The sequence below is a fragment of the Choloepus didactylus genome, chromosome X, assembly GCF_015220235.1.
Source record: "Choloepus didactylus isolate mChoDid1 chromosome X, mChoDid1.pri, whole genome shotgun sequence".
Lineage (NCBI taxonomy): Eukaryota > Metazoa > Chordata > Mammalia > Pilosa > Megalonychidae > Choloepus > Choloepus didactylus.
This window is the reverse complement of record NC_051334.1, coordinates 7,475,673-7,495,150: the sequence shown is the minus strand read 5'-3', so window position 1 is coordinate 7,495,150 and position 19,478 is coordinate 7,475,673. Positions and strand designations below refer to the sequence as shown.

Below are 19,478 nucleotides of genomic sequence, written 5' to 3'. Positions count from 1 at the left end.
AAAAGATAGAGATTCGCAGAATGGATCAAAAAATATGAACCATCAATATGTTGCATACAAGAGACTCATCTTAGACACAGGGAAACAAAGAAACTGAAAGTGAAAGGATGGAAAAAAATATTTCATGCAAGCCACAGCCAAAAGAAAGCAGGTGTAGCAATATAAATCTCAGATAAAATAGACTTCAAATGCAGGGATGTTTTGAGAGACAAAGAAGGCCACTACATACTAATAAAAGGGGCAATTCAGCAGGAAGAAATAACAATCGTAAATGTCTATGCACCCAATCAAGGTGCCACAAAATACATGAGAGAAACACTGGCAAAACTAAAGGAAGCAATTGATGTTTCCACAATAATTGTGGGAGACTTCAACACATCACTCTCTCCTATAGATAGATCAACCAGACAGAAGACCAATAAGGAAATTGAAAACCTAAACAATCTGATAAATGAATTAGATTTAACAGACATCTACAGGACATTACATCCCAAATCACCAGGATACACATACTTTTCTAGTGCTCATGGAACTTTCTCCAGAATAGATCATATGCTGGGACATAAAACAAGCCTCAATAAATTTAAAAAGATTGAAATTATTCAAAGCACATTCTCTGACCACAATGGAATACAATTAGAAGTCAATAACCATCAGAGACTTAGAAAATTCACAAATACCTGGAGGTTAAACAACACACTCCTAAACAATCAGTGGGTTAAAGAAGAAATAGCAAGAGAAATTGCTAAATATACAGAGACGAATGAAAATGAGAACACAACATACCAAAACCTATGGGATGCAGCAAAAGCAGTGCTAACGGGGAAATTTATAGCACTAAACGCATATATTAAAAAGGAAGAAAGAGCCAAAATCAAAGAACTAATGGATCAACTGAAGAAGCTAGAAAATGAACAGCAAACCAATCCTAAACCAAGTACAAGAAAAGAAATAACAAGGATTAAAGCAGAAATAAATGACATAGAGAACAAAAAAACAATAGAGAGGATAAATATCACCAAAAGTTGGTTCTTTGAGAAGATCAACAAGATTGACAAGCCCCTAGCTAGACTGACAAAATCAAAAAGAGAGAAGACCCATATAAACAAAATAATGAATGAAAAAGGTGACATAACTGCAGATCCTGAAGAAATTAAAAAAATTATAAGAGGATACTATGAACAACTGTATGGCAACAAACTGGATAATGTAGAGGAAATGGACAATTTCCTGGAAACATATGAACAACCTAGACTGACCAGAGAAGAAATAGAAGACCTCAACCAACCCATCACAACCAAAGAGATCCAATCAGTCATCAAAAATCTTCCCACAAATAAATGCCCAGGGCCAGATGGCTTCACAGGGGAATTCTACCAAACTTTCCAGAAAGAACTGACACCAATCTTACTCAAACTCTTTCAAAACAATGAAGAAAATGGAACACTACCTAACTCATTTTATGAAGCTAACATCAATCTAATACCAAAACCAGGCAAAGATGTTACAAAAAAGGAAAACTACCGGCCAATCTCCCTAATGAATATAGATGCAAAAATCCTCAACAAAATACTTGCAAATCGAATCCAAAGACACATTAAAAAAATCATACACCATGACTAAGTGGGGTTCATTCCAGGCATGCAAGGATGGTTCAACATAAGAAAATCAATCAATGTATACAACACATTAACAAGTCAAAAGGGAAAAATCAATTGATCATCTCAATAGATGCTGAAAAAGCATTTGACAAAATCCAACATCCGTTTTTGATAAAAACACTTCAAAAGGTAGGAATTGAAGGAAACTTCCTCAACATGATAAAGAGCATATATGAAAAACCCACAGCCAGCATAGTACTCAATGGTGAGAGACTGAAAGCCTTCCCTCTAAGATCAGGAACAAGACAAGGATGCCCGCTGTCACCACTGTTATTCAACATTGTGCTGGAAGTGCTAGCCAGGGCAATCCGGCAAGACAAAGAAATAAAAGGCATCCAAATTGGAAAAGAAGAAGTAAAACTGTCATTGTTCGCAGATGATATGATCTTATATCTAGAAAACACTGAGAAATCGACGATACAGCTACTAGAGCTAATAAACAAATTTAGCAAAGTAGCGGGATACAAGATTAATGCACATAAGTCAGTAATGTTTCTATATGCTAGAAATGAACAAACTGAAGAGACACTCAAGAAAAAGATACCATTTTCAATAGCAACTAAAAAAATCAAGTACCTAGGAATAAACTTAACCAAAGATGTAAAAGACCTATACAAAGAAAACTACATAACTCTACTAAAAGAAATAGAAGGGGACCTTAAAAGATGGAAAAATATTCCATGTTCATGGATAGGAAGACTAAATGTCATTAAGATGTCAATTCTACCCAAACTCATCTACAGATTCAATGCAATCCCAATCAAAATTCCAACAACCTACTTTGCAGACTTGGAAAAGCTAGTTATCAAATTTATTTGGAAAGGGAAGATGCCTCGAATTGCTAAAGACACTCTAAAAAGAAAAACCAAGTGGGAGGACTTACACTCCCTGACTTTGAAGCTTATTATAAAGCCACAGTTGCCAAAACAGCATGGTACTGGCACAAAGATAGACATATAGATCAATGGAATCGAATTGAGAATTCAGAGATAGACCCTCAGATCTATGGCCGACTGATCTTTGATAAGGCCCCCAAAGTCACTGAACTGAGCCATAATGGTCTTTTCAACAAATGGGGCTGGGAGAGTTGGATATCCATATCCAAAAGAATGAAAGAGGACCCCTACCTCACCCCCTACACAAAAATTAACTCAAAATGGACCAAAGATCTCAATATAAAAGAAAGTACCATAAAACTCCTAGAAGATAATGTAGGAAAACATCTTCAAGACTTTGTATTAGGCGGCCACTTCCTAGACTTTATACCCAAAGCACAAGCAACAAAAGAGAAAATAGATAAATGGGAACTCCTCAAGCTTAGAAGTTTCTGCACCTCAAAGGAATTTCTCAAAAAGGTAAAGAGGCAGCCAACTCAATGGGAAAAATTTTTTGGAAACCATGTATCTGACAAAAGACTGATATCTTGCATATATAAAGAAATCCTACAACTCATTGACAATAGTACAGACAGCCCAATTATAAAATGGGCAAAAGATATGAAAAGACAGTTCTCTGAAGAGGAAATACAAATGGCCAAGAAACACATGAAAAAATGTTCAGCTTCACTAGCTATTAGAGAGATGCAAATTAAGACCACAATGAGATACCATCTAACACCGGTTAGAATGGCTGCCATTAAACAAACAGGAAACTACAAATGCTGGAGGGGATGTGGAGAAATTGGACCTCTTATTCATTGTTGGTGGGACTGTATAATGGTTCAGCCACTCTGGAAGTTCCTTAGAAAACTAGATATAGAGTTACCATTCGATCCAGCGATTGCACTTCTCGGTATATACCCGGAAGATCGGAAAGCAGTGACACGAACAGATATCTGCACGCCAATGTTCATAGCAGCATTATTCACAATTGCCAAGAGATGGAAACAACCCAAATGTCCTTCAACAGATGAGTGGATAAATAAAATGTGGTATATACACACGATGGAATACTACGCGGCAGTAAGAAGGAACGATGTCGTGAAACATATGACAACGTGGATGAACCTTGAAGACATAATGCTGAGCGAAATAAGCCAGGCACAAAAAGAGAAATATTATATGCTACCACTAATGTGAACTTTGAAAAATGTAAAACAAATGGTTTATAATGTAGAATGTAGGGGAACTAGCAATAGAGAGCAATTAAGGAAGGGGGAACAATAATCCAAGAAGAACAGATAAGCTATTTAACGTTCTGGGGATGCCCAGGATTGACTATGGTCTGTTAATTTCTGATGGATATAGTAGGAACAAGTTCACAGAAATGTTGCTATATTATGTAACTTTCTTGGGGTAAAGTAGGAACATGTTGGAAGTTAAGCAGTTATCTTAGGTTAGTTGTCTTTTTCTTACTCCCTTGTTATGGTCTCTTTGAAATGTTCTTTTATTGTATGTTTGTTTTCTTTTTAACTTTTTTTTCATACAGTTGATTTAAAAAAGGGAAAGTTAAAAAAAAAAAGAAAAACAAGGAAAAAAAAAGATGTAGTGCCCCCTTGAGGAGCCTGTGGAGAATGCAGGGGTATTCGCCTACCCCACCTCGATGGTTGCTAACATGACCACAGACATAGTGACCACAGACATAGGGGACTGGTGGTTTGATGGGTTGAGCCCTCTACCATAGGTTTTACCCTTGGGAAGACTGTTGCTGCAAAGGAGAGGCTAGGCCTCCCTATGGTTGTGCCTAAGAGCCTCCTCCCGAATGCCTCTTTGTTGCTCAGATGTGGCCCTCTCTCTCTGGCTAAGCCAACTTGAAAGGTGAAATCACTGCCCTCCCCCCTACGTGGGATCAGACACCCAGGGGAGTGAATCTCCCTGGCAACGTGGAATATGACTCCCGGGGAGGAATGTAGACCCGGCATCGTGGGACGGAGAACATCTTCTTGACCAAAAGGGGGATGTGAAAGGAAATGAAATAAGCTTCAGTGGCAGAGAGATTCCAAAAGGAGCCGAGAGTTCACTCTGGTGGGCACTCTTACGCACACTTTAGACAACCCTTTTTAGGTTCTAAAGAATTGGGGTAGCTGGTGGTAGATACCTGAAACTATCAAACTACAACCCAGAACCCATGAATCTCGAAGACAGTTGTATAAAAGTGTAGCTTTATGAGGGGTGACAATGGGATTGGGAAAGCCATAAGGACCACACTCCACTTTGTCTAGTTTATGGATGGATGAGTAGAAAAATAGGGGAAGGAAACAAACAGACAAAGGTACCCAGTGTTCTTTTTTACTTCAATTGCTCTTTTTCACTCTAATTATTATTCTTGTTATTTTTGTGTGTGTGCTAATGAACGTGTCAGGGATTGATTTAGGTGATGAATGTACAACTATGTAATGGTACTGTAAACAATCGAAAGTACGATTTGTTTTGTATGACTGCATGGTATGTGAATATATCTCAATAAAATGAAGATTAAAAAAAAATAATAATAACTGCACGGCCTGAGGCTGATGAGTATTGTAACAGTGTTATTTTAAGAAGTAGAACTGTGAGCTTGAACGTCTCATTTCTCCCAGTCATGGTACCAATATCTGCCAAGTGAATATGCCCTCCTCTGTTATTATCCCCTTGATTCCTTTCGCCCAGAACATTCCCTGTTGCAGCATCTTACCAGAGGATGGAGGGTAGTTCCTTCTGCTCCACGAGGCACTGGGCTATACTAATGTTTACAGTTTTTAGTTGCATCGGGGTGAGATAAAAGTTCAGAGGCAAATGCAATGAATGGCAGGTGCAAAATAGCAAACGTTTCTAGTTAATTAATGTGGTGTATTAATTTGGGATAGAATCCAGTGTCTAAATAATTATAACCCCATTAATAATTATGATAAATGATACCTGATCATGATGCTCTCATTGCCATTGATGAGTAATGCGGGAAATACCCTACGAATGTCAAAACCAACTCATGAGGGGAAGAAAAAAATCTAAAATTAATTCCCACATTCTGGATCTTTCTGAACCTGATGGCGTCAGTTTTTGAAAGTCTTTGCGTAGAAAGCAGTTTAACATTTCCTGGGAAACCCCTAGGATTAAATGTCCATGGATGCCTTGATTTGCAACAGCTAACGACACTTATATTTTCTTGTGAAATATAGTCCCAGCTCTAAATTAACACATATGTTATGATCAGTGCAATGGGGCATGTTAGCATTGCTCTGAGAAACGTAATTTTTATACTGTTTGAATTCTCAGTGCCTCATTGAGTAACTTAATGGAACATTACATTCTGCCTGCACCTTTCTAGCTCAATGAAAATATGTACATAATTTGATAGATTAATGATGATATAATGGTATTTCCTTTGGTTAATGGACTATGCACTTAGCTGTTTTCTTACTCTCTGATGCTGTTAGTGGATGCTTGGTGTTTTGCGCAATGGTGGTGTAACTTACAAGCATTAGTGGGCCAGGGGTCAAGGGCAGGGGTTGGGGTGACAGTCTGGATTTTGCTCCTAATTAGTTCTATCAATCAACCTTCTCTGTGTTTTCCATTTGCTAAATGAAGTTAGTCATACCTGCTGTAGCTACTTCATTGGGTTCAGGTAATGTTCAAATAGGATACAAACATCAAAATCCTTTAACAAAAAATCAAAATGACATGTGATAATGGGGAAGTAATACAGCTATATATGGTTTTGTGATGCAAATGTAGGTAAGAAATTATCTGAAAAATGGAAATGGCATCTGCCAGGGCAAAAAGAACATCTTTTGGGGGACATACCTAAAATTGCAGAAGGACAAGCTTTCCCAAGCATACTGGTTAGGGTTCAGCAGGAAAACAGAAGTCACTCCTACTCCAAGGAGAAAGGGAGCCCAAGACTTACATGACCCCTGGAAAGGCAGGGAGTCGGGGAATCACTGCTCCACTTCTTGAAATGGGGACACAAGTGTTGTCCTGGAAGCTTCCCCAAACCTCCCATGTGCTCTCTGCGGCCTGCTCCGTGCCCCTCTGCTTCCACCTTCCGGATCGGGTGCAGCTGCAGGCTTCTCCCCTGGCGCAGGGATGGAGACAGAAGGAGGGAGGATGCTGAGTTATGAGAGACAGGCTGGCACACTGGGCTCCACGGATTATCGATACCATCCTATTTTTGGAATTCAATGATGGTATTTTGTATAAATTTTATTTTTTAACACACTACTCTTTAGAGTGATTGTATTTTAAATACAACATGTGATTCTTAATGGGTCTCTGATAAAATGATACTCTTTTAAGTTTTTCTCTCTGTGTGGGTTCAGCTACCACATATCAATCAATATCCAAATTAGACTGGTTTCCACAATAACGTATTAAAAGTTGAACTCTGAACCATTCACATCCTTTCGAAATTAATAATAGGCTTTGCTTAACTAATACCTGAGAAATACCTCAGGGGGAAAAAGAGATTAAGCAGCTTAGCACATTGTAGAAATTACAGAAATAATTACAATTTTATGACAGTTATGAAAATAATCCAAACCCCATACAGAAAATTCTTATGTACGCCCACCCCCACTCCAGAGACCCAGAGCCATCAACTTCTAACATTTTGCCACATTTACCAGATTTTTACACAAGAGCTGTTCTTTCCTTTTTACGGCTCTTTTTGTTTTTGGTTTTTTTAAGGGTAGGGGTGCTTTTTTCTTTATAAACTAGAGTCAAGAGAATTTGAATCACCTCCCACACTGGGTAATGCACCACGGGAGAGGAAATGCCATCCAAAACACCAGGCATCTCTTCTCCTCAGCAGAGGAGACGGAACCTGGGGAATAAGTGAAAATTGAACTCGGTGTGAGAAAGGGGAAGTGGCAAGGGCAGGAGGAAAAAGGTGAGCCATTTTTAAATTTTATTTTATTTTACTCCTTACGGGCTGAATGTAAGTTGAAGATTTTCAATAAATTTGGACAAGAAAAGGACCACCATCCTTTTGAAGTAGATTGAAGCAGTGATGTTTAAAACAAAGAAAGTAGAACTAGAACACCTTAAATTTTCAAACCTTTCTTGACAGATGCCCCCTTTTAAGAAAATTGTAGAAAGTTAGTAACTGCCGCAAGCGATTGTCCGGCAGTGGCACGTGTCTACGGCCCTGCTCTGCGGGAATCATTTGCAGCAGATTTTACTCCACAGGTCACTTTTCTCCATATTTCTTTGTGAAGTGTTCAGCATTCTTGCAGAGTGTTTCACAGTCCTTAAGTGTATGCTTCAGCTGGGTCAGTCCAAAAGGGGTACTCGGGCTGAGGGTCCTTCTCCAGTGCTGTGAGGGCCTGGATGCTTGCTCAGTTGTGGTTACTGGCTTCCAGGTTTTAGCACTGATTACTGGCGGACAGCTCTGTCCCTTTTCCTTGATGTTCTGGTAAGAGATCTTTGTTTAAAATGTGAGCTTCAGTGGTTTGAATGGGTACTCTGCTGGAAAGTTGATTTTAATTCTGAAAAACCCCCTATCATATGGAGAGTTGTCAGGAACAAAAAGCCCTTGCCATGTCACTAAATTAGCTTCCTCATCCTGGCTGTTACGGCAGTTTTCCATTCCAAATTTGCAGATTTCTTCAAACTCCTTCATCAGCCTCCTGCTGGCCGCCATCTTTGATAGGGCACTGCTACCTTCCTTAAGATTCTTTTCTGGAGCAGTAAGAGAGCATTTCAAATAACCAGGTTACCCATCTGCTAAAATTAAAACATCAGAGAAGAGATTCCAATTTTTTTTAATGTAGTAAGGAAATATAATCAGGAGGGCTCTTGGCAGCGGTTTCTGGTGAGTGAAGGCATTACAGAATGCTTTTGAGCTCATGACCTGTTGAGTCATCCTAGGGTCAAATTCTGGTTCTGAGACGTAGTGTCAGTGTCTCGTTGGATCATATAATAAAATAATATTACATTTATACTGAATAATACTGAAATAATACTGAATATTACAGGCCAAGCCTTGTGCCCCAAGTTTTACCTGGATTCTTTCCTTGGCTCCTCGGAATCACCTCAGTGATGGATACTCTCTCTCATTGTCCCCGTGTTAGAGGAGAGAGAATGGAGGCTGAGTGACAACAAGGAATTTCTCCCCATAACCGAAAATCATTCTCCATGCCTGCCTTTGGCAAAGTGCCTTTGAAGCCGTGGGAGACAACAGACATGGATTCAAATGAAACATTTAAAGAAAAGTCAAAAGGAGAAGTCAAGGGCTGTGCTGTCCAGGACAGTGGCCATGACCCTCAGGAGGCTAGTTAAATAATTTAACTTAACTAATACTAAAAAAAATTTAAAATTCAGTTCCCCAGTCACACCAGCTACAGTTCACATGCTCAGGAGCCATGTGTGGCTCCAGGCTTCTGTTCTGGATAGCACAGCACATTTCAATCATTGCGGAAAGTTCTATTGGGTAGCACTGGTCTAGAGACAAGTATAACAGTAAAAAACCAAAAGGCAGCAAAACACAAAATTCAGATTGGATTGTAGTGTTTGATCTGCAAACAGGAATGTGGGCATATAGTCTCTTTCCACCCTGTCTATAGGTTTGGGTGGGAAGACAAGGCACACAGGTGCCAGGGGATCCTGCCCAGCTTTCACTTAAAGGGAAGGCCCAGGGACCACTGAGAACAGCATCTTCACACCTCCAAGGGCTGTAGAACGGATTTCCCATCCGTGTGCAAACATGGCTCACCCTCTCTGTTGTTGCGGGTTTGTTCCTGCAGGTATGCCATCGGCCTCGCCTACAAATCAGCCCCGAAGCACGAATGGATCGGGAAGAACGCGGCATCGTGGGTGCTGTGCCGCTGTAATAATAACTGGGTGGCGAGACACAACAGCAAGGAGGTCCCCATCGAGCCCGCCCCCCACCTGCGGCGTGTCGGCATCCTGCTGGACTACGACAACGGCTCCGTGGCTTTCTACGATGCCTTGAGCTCCAGCCACCTCTACACCTTCGACATCGCCTTTGTGCAGCCTGTGTGTCCTACCTTCAGTGTGTGGAACAAATGTTTGACGATCATTACTGGCCTTCCCATCCCAGACCATTTGGATGGCTTGGAGCAGCTGCCATGAGTGAGCCCGTGGCCACATGGAGCTGCTTTCCCGGGAGGGGACCGATTGGTGGCCGCCCTTTCGGGGACTGAGAAAGCACAGGCTTCCAGAACGTGACTGAGACTCACCCCCGAGTGCCCAGAAATTGGCTCAGATAGGGCCAAGAATGGGAGGTTCCTCTCCTTTTTACTGTGTTTTGTATTAAGTACAGGCTTTAATAATTTCTTTGAATTTTTTTTTTTGTATTTACAGGAAAATTTAGAGATTATTTATAAGAGAACCATAATCGGGATTACAACTCTTAGGAATTATGTGGATTTGCACACATTAAGGGGCCCATTTACTCAAGTTTACCAGCTCTTTACAACCTTGATTTCATCATAGTCTATGTGCTTGAGGAAAAAAAAAAATCTTGCGTAGTTTTGTACATCTGTTCACCTTCTCACACCATAAAATTTCATTCTTATTCTATGCTAGATCCTATCAATCACCTCAAGTGTGCATAGCAGAATGTGCAGCTATTCAAAAAAGAAAAATATTCTCAAGCCAAGTAGGGAAGTAAACAGGCTTTCTTACGCTAGCTGATTTCAAAATGTTTTAACTCTTAGGTCAAAACCTTTTATTGGCTCAACCAGAATGCAGAGCACAAGAGAGTGGATGGAAAGAGGGGACCTCTGATGGCTGGTGGGATAGTGTTGAAAAGAAAGGGTCCGAGACCTTTGGCCGTGTTTTGGCCCGCTTTGCCCAGGGTTAAGGATCCTGGAGGCACTCAGAGAACGAGGTCATGGTTGGAAACAGTCACTTTGGAATCCTGCCAATAATGCAGAGATTCAGGCTGCTTGGTATTTTATCAGAAACATGACACTGTTTCCTTATACAAAATCTATTTCATTCTTCTTTTTAATACCTTTCATTAGGCCTGTAAAATTTCATCACTACATTTATGAGTTGTCCTATCAACTCCCCCCAGCCCCACCCATCCCAAATAATTTTTCTTTTGTCTGTGGAGCTAAGGAAATAAACATGTTCTGTCACCAATGGCAATACCACTTTGGGTTGCATTTTGCTCTCCCATTTGTCAGCACGTGGTACTGATCATCACTACCACATCCAAATACAAGTCACCCGACAAACACTTAATATTTCTAAGTTGGTAATGACAAGGGACATAAGGTAATGTACTATTCACTAGTACAGAAATGCCTCAAAAATCATTATAGACAGATCTTATTAAACATGTCTTGAAAAATGTAGAAGTCCCTCAGTATTCTAGTATAGTTTGCCATAGAGTTATAAGAAAAAAAAAAAAACCACAAAAAAAAACAAAAACAAACAAAAAAACCAACACACAAAAAAAACAAACTTGCTATTCTCATGCAGGAACCTGCTAATAATGTGTCAGATGGGATTCTTTGCATGCTGATCTGACACCTTGGAAAGGTCCATGAATTAAGGCTTATTTGAGTGGCATGGGTTCTACCCTGAAGGAGGGCATGGCCTCTCTAAATTATTGTGATGACTAAAATATTTATCTGAGCTACTGGGTCAGCCATTTTGACTGAACAGACTGGTGGATTTAAGCATTGTCTCTACTGATTTTGATTTTAACCAAATCAACCAGTCGTTTCCCCAAAATAAGCCAATAGACCCAGAGTTGCGGCATCACTTGGCCAAAGCTTATGTGATGACAAATCTGCCAGCTGACCGTGTCTTTCTGTCATCTTCGCTGGCAGATGCTCTCCTTTTTCTTAACAAATAGATTCTATATATTTACACCCAGATGGATATTTTGATAGCTACTTAAGGCAGTTTTCACATTTAAAAGAAGGACACCTCAATGAAAAAATAATCATTCTCTGGAAACTTAATGGGATTTTTTTTTACACTATAAAAACAATATGTATTTGCCTTCCTTAATAAACTGAAATGATTGTCTCAGTAATTTTTACATACTTTTTTGGGTAGCTTGATAACACATATTTTAATGCACTTTGTACACTAACAAACAGGTTCTAAATAAAAGGGTCTAAAACTCAGCTTCTGAGTTTTTTAAATTATGGGCTCCAGGTACCAATAAATGTTACAGTTTGCCTTAAGATGTTAATGTAAAGCATTTACAAGGACAATATATCCATGAATATGATGTTTTTCAATATAAAGAAGTTACTACTACAATTTTCACCGCAAGCCATTTTGGGTATGTTTTGGCTATTTTTATAATGATGAGAGATTATGTTATAATTTTGTTGTGGGAATCACACTCTTTGCTAACTTAAAAACATTGTGGATTGTAGCAGTTACTATTTCCAGGTTGTCATAATTCCAAGAAAATTTGTAAATGGGGAAAGGCCGCAGTGTTTAATGACTGTAGTGATATAGGGACGATTTCCTTGTGGATTGTTTTTTTTGAAAGTCTCAAAAATATATTCGGTAAACCTTTGCTGCAGTACAAGGCAGTGTTCTCTTTAAATGGACTGGGGTCATGGCATTTTAACTTTTGGAGGTCCTCACTTCATAGGAAGCAATGGGGTGCAGGCGAGAAAGATGTGGCAGTGCCAAGTACACTGAGTCAACAAAGCTGATGCCGCGCCAACCAGGGTGGCCAGGGCTGGCTCTGGGGGGCCCATGCTTGGTTTCGTGCTCTGTGGTCTCCATCTTGAAATTCTTAATTTTTGAACAAGGGACCCACACTTTCATTTTGCTCTGGGACCCACAAATTATGTAGCCAGTCCTCATAACAGAACTCAGAAACTTGGTACTTCTCTTCCTGGTGTATACAAATAAATAAAGAAATCTGAATCCAAAGTTGAAAGTGGCTGGCCATATAATTGAAATAGGAATCTAAGTGGGTTATGGCGAGGTTGGGGCTGGTGAAGTTTTGTTTTGTTTTGTTTACAGATTTAATATGAAATTACAGTCAATCCTCATCGTTCCCAGATTCATTACTCTCACTTAGCTTCATTATTCTCCACGCTTTCCCGGTCCTTGGCAGTCATTTGCAGACATATATAACATGGCAAAAAAATTGAGTCACTCGACATGCAGATTCCCAGCTGAGGTCAAACAAGGCAATGCTTCAGCCTTCAGCCCTCACACTGTTAACAGTGTTTAGGTGTTGCTCTAATATTTTGAAGGCATTGCTGTTTCTAGATGGGATTAAATCTAAAAGGATGGCAAAACACACTTCCTAGGGAATCAATGCAGGAAGATTTAAGGAGGAAGCAGAAGATACACGGTGTCTAAACAGAAATGTACATAAAACAAGGCTATTTACTGATTGGCTAAATGGGCCCGGAGGCTCCCAGGAACCTAACCCCCATTTCACCAGGAGCAACGGTTCAGTATTCACTAATTCAGTGTTCGCGGTGACTTTATAGAGCAGAACTACTGTGAATAATGAGGATCAACTCTACTTCTAAAATTATTAGGACCTGCAAATATTGAGATTGTTTTTTTCTGAAAAAGAGAAAAAGGCCTGCTACTTACAGAGGCTTTTTATCATGCTATTGATATATTAACACAAGCCTTCCTGAGGACTTGAACCAGCACCCCTGAGTGAACACGGACTTCCAGCCCAGCCCTGGGCACACATGTACGTGTGCTTTTGGTGTTGGGAAGCTGTCTGGCCTACCCTTATAAAAGGTTATAATGATGGGGGGGGTGGAGGGAAATGATATTTTCAAAACGGTCATTCTCAACATCATTTGCCAATTTCTAGAGACATTACTGGTTGTCACAACTGGAGTGGGGGGCGGGGGGGGGGAGGCTCCTGGCAGCTAGTAGGTAGACGCCAGGGATGTTGCTAAACCTCCAATGCACAGGACAGCTCCCCCACAACAGAGAATGATCTAGCCAAGGTTGAGAAATTTGTTTGTTTTTTTAAGAAGCAATTCACAAAAACCTTCTAGTTTCCAATAGTTGAGTCAATGTGTGATATTTTTTTTTTTAAAAAAAGCACCAATTCCAAACCTTCATTGCATTGGCTTCATCACAGAAGAGTGGGTTTGCTTTATGCCACTCCTTGCACTTGAAGAAATTAAGCCCCTCACACCTGGGTCGCACTGCCCATCCTCAGCCCAGCTAGACTCTTGATTGCTGTTGCTTTCTGGTTCAAAATAAAATCATTTTTGTGGTGACAAGGCCCTCTGTCTCTGCTTGTTTGTGTGGCCTTGTCATCCTCTGTTTTCACATTCAACTTCTGCTGTTTTTTCTTACTCCTTTGCCACACATATTCCATTTTATGCCTGAAACTTTTTTGCAGTCACCATGCCACCCCTCTCCAAAGTCCAGTTATGTTACAAGCCTCAGAATAGACCCTGGGGAATCTAAAACCACAGAAGAAAACCTATATAGGATTGGAGACCTAGGACAAGGGTTGTGTAATCACAAGGGACCTGGTTTCCAGTGTTATAAACCGGGGTGGTGGTGGAGGGCAGTGATGATTTGAGCAGAGGAGTGGGAGTTTGGGGAAGCCCCAGCAGCTAGTCCAGAAATAAACCCCCCACGCCTACCCCGTAGGACTTGACCTCCTCTCCTTAGAGATACAGCCCTTTTGGTCTAGGGCCCTGCTCTGCAAAGTGTGGGCCTTGGTGCTGCAGCAGCAGCAGCACCTGGGAGCTTGGCCCCGCCTCAGAGCAGATTAGATCCGTGGGGACGGGACCCAGCCATCAGAGTTCTAGCAAGCAGTCTAGTTAATCCTAATACTAGTGAAAGTTTAGAAAGCACTCACCTGGAGGGCTTTCTCCAGTTGCATAGCCCACAAAAAAAAAAATGCACCTACGGCCTGCAATGTGTTTCCAAGGTGATGCATTGTATTGCAGCATGATGAAATGCAGGGACGCTTACCCTGGCTGGGCATTAAAATCACTTTTTCTTTCTTCCACAATTCTGATTCTTGGATTTCATCCTGAAAGATTGGGAATGAGAAGGTCTAGAGTATGGGCCAGCCAAGTAAATATTTTTTAAAGGTGATGCTAATGTGCAGCCAGGATTGTCAACTAATGCTACAGACTAGAGATTGGCAAACTCTCTGTAGAGGGCCAGACTGTAAATACTTTTGGCTTTCTGTGCTGTATGGTCTCTGTGGCAACTACTCAATTCTGCTGTTAGAGCACGACAGCTGCCATAGACAAGTTGGAAACTAATGGGCATGATGCTGTGTGTTCCAATAAAACTTTATTTACAAAAACAGGAAGTGGACTGGATTTGGCCCATGGGCCGCAGTTTGTAGACCCCTGCTGTCATGGACACAGCACTCGATTGGCAGCCAGAGGTCCTTGGGGCATCCTCCAACTGTCCCCTCACTCGCTTCAGACTTAAACCACATCCCTTCACATCTTGGGGCCTCATTTTCATCAGAGCACAGTACCCCTTGATGAGCTCTAAAGTCCTTTCCAACTTTAAATTATGTTAATTCTGTGCAATCACAAAACTCATGGAGAACAAAGCTTGGAAAGAATTAGTTACAGAGTGCTTAAGACGGTCACTCAAGGGTTATTGGAAGATTGGTTCATTCAAAGGAGGAGGGTGTGCCAGGAACCAGGATTCTAATGATTAGCTTTACCTCTTTCATCATTTTGACTCAAATCAGCACTGTTCACAAGTGACAGGTACGTAAAATATATTCCCTTTAGCAAGAGTTTCGGAGTACATTTAATTTGAGCTTTGAAACTGAACAGACACTGCTGTCATCAATCACCCTTAGAAGTCACCTGGAAGGGCATGTCAGACTCCACAGTCATCCCCAAGCCAACCTTTTTTTAAAAAACTTTGATATGTAAAAATACACAAGTAAAATATGACTATAATCAGAGCAAAAAAAGGGAGCTGTGTAGAACTTGCAAGATCCTTTTCCCCTGAGTATCATTCTCACTATGGGAAGCACGTTCAAGAATGGGGAATGAGATGGGGTTGAGGACTTGTGGAAAAACCTTTCTTGTAGTTGTCCCATCTCAATATGGGCAATTTATGGAAAGCAATTCATGACTCCCTTTGGATCTTTTTCAGCCATGTTCTCCTAAGAGAATTATAAAAGCCTGGTTACATAGTAAGCCTAGCAATTAACCAGCAAATGCGTTACAGCTGAAGACCAATTACCAATTAAGAAGCTGCACAGAAAAATGATTTAAGCAGCATTGTTGTTTTGCACAGTCTCTTTATTCTCAAAGCTAGATTTTTATTACGGTCATTAAAAGCTGTCCAATTTCACTAAAGAATTTCTCAGAACAATGTTCAGCTCATCCCTCTCCAGCCTTCTCCTCCCTCCAGCTACTGCCCCCTCTCATCTCCTCTCTCAAGCTCCTCAAAGGACTTCTAAGACCTGCTGTTTCTGGTTCTTCACCTCTCATTGCACCTCCCACACTCCATCAGCGTCTTCCTTCCATCAAACCACACTCACAGATGTAAAAAGTGGTGTCAGTCTCTCTCTCATATACATATATAATCTCCCTCAGAGGTTTGGTTTGCCTCATTTTGCATGCAACAGTTTTTGACATGTTGACCACCTAGAACTAGTTCTGAAAAAGAACTTTTTAATCCTTCCCTCGGCAATCTCAGCCACACCAAAATGTCGGTCACCATTTTGGGGCCGATGCCTCCCAAATTTAAATCTCTAGACCTAATTTCTCCTCTGACCTGGACATTGGTCTGCTTACTTGATATCCCTTTTTGGATTTCTAAAGGAAACCTCAAATTCCACATGCTCCCAACTCATGGTCTCTTCCCAGAACCTGGCCCTGTCCAACCAGTTGTGTGAACCCAAACCCACAGACTCATCTTGGATATCTTCCCCCACCATCCACGTCCAACCCATCCCCAAATCCCAGTGATGCCATCTCTTCAATTGTTCCACTTCTCTCTACCTCTCCGCTCTCGCCCCAGGCTGAGTTTCCACATCACTCTCCTCTACAGCTGAAATATCCCGGAATCCACACTGCATCTTCTTCCAGTCATCCCCCAGAGCAGCCTAGGTCCTCTCTAAATCTGCTCACGTCACATTACCCCCACACACTCCTTCTGCCATCCTCGGCCCCATTCCCAATCCCACTTTGACTCCAAAACCTTCAAAGTTTCCCATCTACTTTCCAGGAAACTTCCACAGCGCCTAAAAGATCCTCCATGGTCTGGCCCCTGTCTATCTCCCCAGCATCCTCCAGCACCATTCTCCTCTGGTTCCTTGTCTCTGGCCACGCTGCTCTACCACAGCGCTCTTCTTGTACCACTCCTCCCTCACCTTGATAACTGCCACTAATATTTCAGAGTTCTCAACCACCATTTCCTGGGAAGTTTTGCCCTGATCTCCCTGCCTGGATCAAATTCCCCGCATGGCAATCCATAAAGCAATCTATGCCTACCTTTATAATGCTTGTCACAATTGCAAGTTAGCATTTGTTTGTGTCTGTTTTGATTGCTGTCTATTCCCCTGTCCCCACTAAATTATATCATCCCTCAAGTCAGAGACCAAGACTGGTTTAATGCAGTGTTTGCCATGTGTATGTGCTCAACAGATATTTAGGGTGAAATTCCAATTTCTTACTAGTGTGCTCTAACTTGCAATTTCCCTAAACCCAAAACATCTACCATCTTGTTTTTAAAAAGACTTGTATTTAAAAAAAAAAAGAAGCACATTCACAGCAATCCCATCTGCTACAGAATACAAAATAATTTCAAAATTAAAGCCATCTACCTTCTAGAAAATTCCATCCTCTCTTGATAGTTACTGCAGGTCACCAGGCAAAAATAAAACATCCAATTTTCAAGAGTAAACCTGTCCATCTATGTTTTTTATCATCACCTGCCTGGTGCCTAGCTCCTGTCCCTGAGTTCCTCTGAGCCTGGAGTTTCACTTACATAATTCCCACTTGCTGGCTCAGTTCATCTCACACTCTAAGACAAGCCAGATGCAAAAAAAGTGGACTCTAGGATATGACTGTCAACCCCCATCTTCGGGCAAGTCCCCTCCTACCTTTGTGCCCCACCTCCTTGAAAGCTCCTCCAAGTTTCCCAGCAACTGGACTCCCTATTCTGTACTACAGAATCACAGAGTCCCGCCCTCCTTCCCCATTTCTCCTCAGTAGCTGAGATCTCTGTCCCTGAACTCCTTCTGACTTGCTCTCCAGCACTTACTCTGGATTTCCCAGGCAGCACTTGGAATTCCACCCAATGTCTATGTTCCCTGCTCTGCTCAACATCTTAGGTCACCAACTCGGTGCTTCTGTCCTGCCCCTTTGCAAGACATTCTTTGATATCATTGTTTCCTTCATCACTACAGAGTCTCTTCCTGTGTTCTCAAGTCTGTTTCTTTCCAGCCCCTTTAAATGAACTGGTCACATCCACATGTCCCAAAGATATAGTGACTCAAGAACAACCCCAGCAATCCTACACTATATGTTAGCTACAAAAACTCATATTATATATAAAGACATAGATGGGTGTTCCAACCCAGATTAGCCCCAAGACCAAAGAACATGCCTGGAATTGCAGGTATCACCTGGAACTGTGGGAGGGACAGGGAACTGTGGGTGACAGAGAATTGTGGGTGACACTGGGAATTGTGGGAGGAACAGGAATTGTAGAAGAGACAGCCTTTGGGTGAGGATAGGAATTAAAGAAGAGTCCAAGAATAGGGTAGAGATGACAATCATGGAACAGACCAAGAATTATAGATGAGAGTCGATGTGTGTGGAAAGAAAAACGAACTGTGAAAGGGAGTGAGGATTGTGGTTGTGACGCAGTATTGTGGTCACACTAGGAATTGTGGGTGACAGGGAATTGTGGGAGGAACAAGGAATTGGGCAAGACTATGAATTGTGGGTGAAACAAGGTACTGTGGGAGGCAGTGGCCGTGCCCCTCACGTTCTGTCCAGGGCTCTCCTGCCTGGGCCCCCCACCAGCACCCTGTCCCAACCACCTTCCCGCTCCTTGGCTCTCTCACCTCAGCCTGCCAGGGCACTCAAGTCACTTCTTCAGAGGCCCCCATGCCTGCCCCTAGCCCCGCCCCCCACTCCATGGCCACGCCCCTTCCTGGACTGTCCAGCCCATCTCTCTTGCTGCCATCTCCACTCCGCCTGGGCCCGCCCTTCTCCTGGCTGCCAGGCCCCTCCCCTCCGCAGCCACGGACCTGGGCTTCTCCTGAGCAGCCCTTCCCGCAGGGGCAAAATTCTGTGCTCTATGACGCCCCATCCCTTCCCACTGGGCTCTGCCCCTGAACCCATCTGGCCACGCCCCTTGGGCCAGGACACGCCCCCTGCACTCCTGGGAAACTGCAGAATCACAGATGGCCTGGTTCTCTGGAAAAATCTCATCCAGGCCAGGAGGGAGACACTTTTATTAAGCTCACCCTGCCTTATTTATATAAAAATAAGTTAATAGGAAATGGAATGAAATACAGTCTGTATAACTTGCGATGTTAATCTTTATGTAAATACACCACTTTCATCAACAAGTAATTTGAGACAGCTTACCAGAATACAGACAACACTGGCTAAAAAAAATAACTGAACAGGGAAAGGAGAACTTCAGGGAAGGAAACCAATGCAGCCAGTGAGAAGGTCAGCGTGTGAGCACCCACGCCACCATACACAGACCTTTTTCCTTGAGCACAGACAAGGGTGCCCTGGAGGGTGCAACATGTGCCAGAGATTGGACTCTAAGCTTTGGAATGCCCAGAGAAAAGAGGAACTAACAACCATGGCAAGGTTTTCCAGGGTTCATAAGATAAAAAGCAATGAGCTTTCTGGATTTTTATTCCCAAGAGAAACCCCTATTCCTTATAAAGGTGATGCCATATGCTAAGTGGGAGACAAGTGTGGGAAGGAGTCCCACAGAGCGC

At 41.9% G+C, this 19,478-nt stretch overlaps 1 protein-coding gene and 1 pseudogene across 5 annotated transcripts in view; one reads left to right on the top strand and one right to left on the bottom strand.

Annotated features, from left to right (window-relative positions):
• MID1 (midline 1) overlaps positions 1 to 12,088 on the top strand; it is a 388,352-nt gene extending 376,264 nt beyond the window's left edge. For all 5 annotated transcript variants that reach the window (XM_037821570.1, XM_037821568.1, XM_037821571.1 and 2 more), the window contains exon 10: positions 9,322 to 12,088. In XM_037821570.1, the coding sequence (XP_037677498.1) occupies positions 9,322 to 9,670 (349 nt within the window). In that variant the 3' untranslated portion in view covers positions 9,671 to 12,088. The remainder of the gene's footprint in view (positions 1 to 9,321) is intronic.
• On the bottom strand, positions 7,755 to 8,219 carry LOC119522883 (annotated as a pseudogene).
• Positions 12,089 to 19,478: the final 7,390 nt, after the last annotated feature.